Below are 4,210 nucleotides of genomic sequence, written 5' to 3' on the forward strand. Positions count from 1 at the left end.
GGTACATTTGTTTGTGGTCATGAGTAGGACATAAATATGAAGACAACATTTTTGCTCTTTTGCAGGCACGCTCAGTCACGAAGCTAGGAAAGCATTCCTCTCGGCGTTGGTTGTAAAAGGTCTTTACCGGTTCTGCTGGTGAACTAATACAAGTGTATATACTTCAGCATCCTTAATTCATTGGAAGCTATGATGAGGGTGAGAGGAATGATGGTGAAGAAGGAATAGGGGGAAGAGGGGGAGAGGGCAATGGTGGAGTGGTCTGCAAAAAAGTAAAGAGGCTTGTGATAGGGGGAGGGATGGTGGGGAAGATGGAGGGGGATGGAAAATGGAATTTCAGTTAAGTCAATAACGGAAAATAATAGCTCCATTACAGACGAAATGAAAAATAGTTAGTGGTGATTGTTTTGTTATTTTTTAAAAGTTGAGTGACTGAATTGAATTCTGAGTAACTATTTTGTTAGCTACCTAAAGTTGAGTAACTGTTAGTGTAATTTACCTAATTTTAAATGTCATACCAAAAGAATTAATAGAAGAATTTCAACAGTACTAACAAATGTACCTAAATTTTTAGATTTGAAAAATATGACTAAATACTTAGAATAAAAATATAGCGAATAAACTCCAAATATACAAATTCAACATAATAAAACTTTCAAAATTTTACGGAAAAGAACTAATTACCCAAGGCTAAGCGTATTTATGATTAAGAGTTGAATATGATGATTCAGAACTTTGATTACGTCATACATGACATTCATATTTGAATATGAAATTTACAATATTTAATCACTTTAAATGATGATAACTTATATTAGCAAATGATTAATCCCCAGGTAAAATATGCTTTTGTCGTGCATTAATTACCCGTAAACATCTCAAAGCATTGACCTTGCTTTTATTAATAATTGTGTCACCGTCCGCCGGCTACACCTCACCCCAACACCATTAATGGTTGCTTCCAGAAACAATAACAATAGCTATTTGTCAAATCCAACATGGCGGGAGGAAGAACCCCCTTACTTTTGCTTTGCTATAAATTGGGCAACAACCCCTTTTTCCATTGCTAATTTAACCACCATAAAACTAGTGCGAACTTTGCTAAGTAAGCTTTTCCACTCTTTTTCTTTTGAATGGCGATTCCGGTGATTGATTTTTCTAAGCTCAATGGCGACGAGAGGGCCAAGACATTGGCTGAGATTGCAGATGCATGCGAGGAATGGGGTTTCTTTCAGGTACCTTTTTCTTATCTTTAACCTACATCGTGCTGCAAATTGGGTTGATCTATGTGTGTGTAAATGTGTATTTGTTGTAGTTGGTGAACAATGGGATTGCAGAGGAGCTGCTGGAGAGGGTGAAGAAGGTTTCATCAGAGTTCTATAAGGTGGAAAGGGAAGAGAATTTCAAGAACTCAAAGGTGGTGAATTTGTTGAATGAAAGTGGCGATGAAAAGTTGGAGAATGTGGATTGGGAAGATGTTATAACTTTAACGGATGATAATGTCAATGAATGGTCATATCAAACATCGGGATTTCAGTAAGCAAGATTAATCAGTTCTTAACAAGCTAAAATATTCATTAAATTGCTTTGGTTTATGATTATATATATGTGTTGATGACAGGGAAACCATGAAGGAATTCCGAGATGAGTTGAAAATATTGGCTGAAAAAATCATGGAAGTAATGGATGAAAACTTGGGGTTACCAAAGGGAAACATGAAGAAAGCTTTCAATGGTGGAGGTGAAAACAATGCATTCTTCGGCACCAAGTTGTGCCACTATCCGCCATGCCCGAACCCTGAGAAGGTCACTGGTCTTCGAGCCCACACCGATGCCGGTGGCGTCATCTTACTCTTCCAAGATGACGAAGTGGGCGGCCTTCAAGTACTTAAAGATGGGGAATGGATCGATGTGCAGCCATTGAAGAACTCGATCGTCATAAACACTGGTGACCAAATCGAAGTCCTCAGCAATGGGCGATATAAGAGTGCTTGGCACCGTGTTTTGAGCACCATTGATGGCAACAGGCTATCCATTGCTTCGTTTTATAATCCTTCACTTAAAGCCACCATTGCTCCTGCACCACAACTGGTGAAGGAAACGAATGAAGAAATGGATCAAACTTATCCCAAGTTTGTGTTTGGTGATTATATGTCTGTTTATGTTCAGCAAAAATTTCTCCCTAAAGAACCAAGGTTCCAAGCTGTACGGGCCGTGTAATACGAAGAAGATAATAAGCAGTAAAACATGAAATTATATATGATCTTTTTATTTAAAGGAAAAAAAATTTGTATACATATATATGTATATGATCTTCTCTTGGATATTCAAAGACCTTCCATAATTCTTTCCGCTGCATTTTTGGTGGGATGTTGCAGAAAAAAACAGTAAAACTTCAACTTTTCTAAAAAAGTATAATGCATGTCCTATCTCAATGTCCCAACTAATCTTCGAACACAGACTAGAATTAGGTAGTATAGCAAGTAGATTGAAAAAGAATAAAGCAAAACAATAAAGTGGCAAACAAGATTTGTTAACATAATTTATATAACAATTCTACTCTTAGGAGCCTTAGTCAGTGAATTATTTTATTCAACAATGGATCATGAATTCTATTGGTTAAAGCCCAATCAACTCTTATACTATGAGATAATTGTGTCCTCAACAAGGAACTCCAATGTTACAATCACTCAACCCAAACATGTCACTTACGAACAACTTTTACTCATCAAAGAATACATGAACACAATAGTGTAACACTTCACAACAAATAGAAATAGAATTTATTAAACAAACTCTTTCTGTAACATCACGATTTTGAGCCTAGTCAGAACAGTGGTTTTGAGACCACAAATTCGATGAGAAAAATTTTATTTTTATTATATTTTTATGGTATAAAATTTCACGGAATGATTTCGTGAAAATATCGTTCGAAAATTTTGACTTTTGGACACTCAATTTAGTTAAAAGGACTAAATCGTAAAAAGTGAAAAAGTTGAGTTCTACATGCTAGAGGTGTCCAATTGTTATGAAATTTTAAATTGGAGGTCATTATATGGTAATTAGACCATTGGTTAAGTTTGGTGGACAAAAATGGACATGGTTAGGCATGTTTCCAAAGTTTTTCATTAAGGGCATTTTGGTCATTTAGTTATTAAAATGAATTAAAAACAAAATTAAAAGCCAATTTTTTTCCATCTTCAACCTCTTGGCCGAAACTTGCATGGAGAAACCATGTCTAGGGTTTTTCAAGTGTCCGTTCTAGCCCTGCTTTTAATGATTTTTACGTTTTTGCAATCTCCGTAACAAGAATTATTTATTTCTATCATTAATTTGAACTAGGGTTCATGTTTAAAAATTTCCTTATGTGTGAAATGCATGAATTTTGATGTCTAATGGTAGAAAATGAGTGTTGGGTGTTAAATAAATGACTTTTACTAAGCGATTTTCGATGAAAACATTTGAAAGGACCATTTTGTAAAAGTTGTAAAAGTGGTATAAAAGGGTGTTTTGATGAGAATTGTAGTTTGATATAGTTATGAAAATGGTTCGGCTACGCCTATAGAGTGAGAAAATTGAATAAAAATCACTCTACGAGCTTAGGGGCAAAAGTGTAATTTTGACAAAGTTTAGGGGCAAAAACGTAATTTTATCCAAAATTGATTTTTGGATCACATTAAATAATGTAACTAATAATTGGACTAAATGTGATATTATAGATCAAGGAAAACGAGGATTGGACCTACATCGGGTGAAAAATGGAAAATCGACGGTTAGGTTCCTTTTTGCTATTTTGGTCTCGAGGTAAGCTTATATGGTAATAATAATGCAATATCATACTTGAATTGTAATTATCTATTATTATGGCTTAAAATATATGATTTAATATATTAGAAGAATTTATGGATGATGAATATGATGTGGAAAATGTGATGAATGTTAAATTACTATTACATGAGTTGTGTGAATTGCTACACAGTTGTACCCGAAGAGATTTCGGCAAGTAAGTTCATGTGATTAAATAAGGATGATATTCATGTTATTGTTGTTACACTTGAAATCTATTTTGCTATGGTTGTATTGATTTATATGTTAATGATATTGTGTATGGGAATGTGATGTAACCATGAAGTAATCGATAGCTCAAATGTCGATAACATGTGATTGGATGATTGAATATAATGGAAATTGGATGAAACATGATATTTCTT

General features: G+C 34.5%; 1 protein-coding gene across 1 annotated transcript; it reads left to right on the plus strand.

Annotated features, from left to right (window-relative positions):
- Nucleotides 1-937: 937 nt before the first annotated feature.
- On the plus strand, nt 938-2,271 carry LOC108456403 (1-aminocyclopropane-1-carboxylate oxidase 5-like). The gene is made up of 3 exons (XM_017754996.2): nt 938-1,235; nt 1,316-1,536; nt 1,622-2,271. Exons 1-3 carry the CDS (start codon nt 1,134-1,136, stop codon nt 2,217-2,219), a joined length of 921 nt encoding a protein of 306 aa, XP_017610485.1. The 5' UTR covers nt 938-1,133; the 3' UTR covers nt 2,220-2,271.
- Nucleotides 2,272-4,210: the final 1,939 nt, after the last annotated feature.

Source organism: Gossypium arboreum, chromosome 3 (genome assembly GCF_025698485.1).
Source record: "Gossypium arboreum isolate Shixiya-1 chromosome 3, ASM2569848v2, whole genome shotgun sequence".
Taxonomy (NCBI): domain Eukaryota; kingdom Viridiplantae; phylum Streptophyta; class Magnoliopsida; order Malvales; family Malvaceae; genus Gossypium; species Gossypium arboreum.

Excerpts from the sequence above, each read along its gene's own strand:
- LOC108456403 (XM_017754996.2), top strand. The coding sequence starts at position 1,134 with ATGGCGATTCCGGTGATTGATTTTTCTAAGCTCAATGGCGACGAGAGG. Across the intron at positions 1,236-1,315 it reads AGGAATGGGGTTTCTTTCAG|TTGGTGAACAATGGGATTGC; the intron begins GTACCTTTTTCT and ends TATTTGTTGTAG. Across the intron at positions 1,537-1,621 it reads TATCAAACATCGGGATTTCA|GGAAACCATGAAGGAATTCC; the intron begins GTAAGCAAGATT and ends TGTTGATGACAG.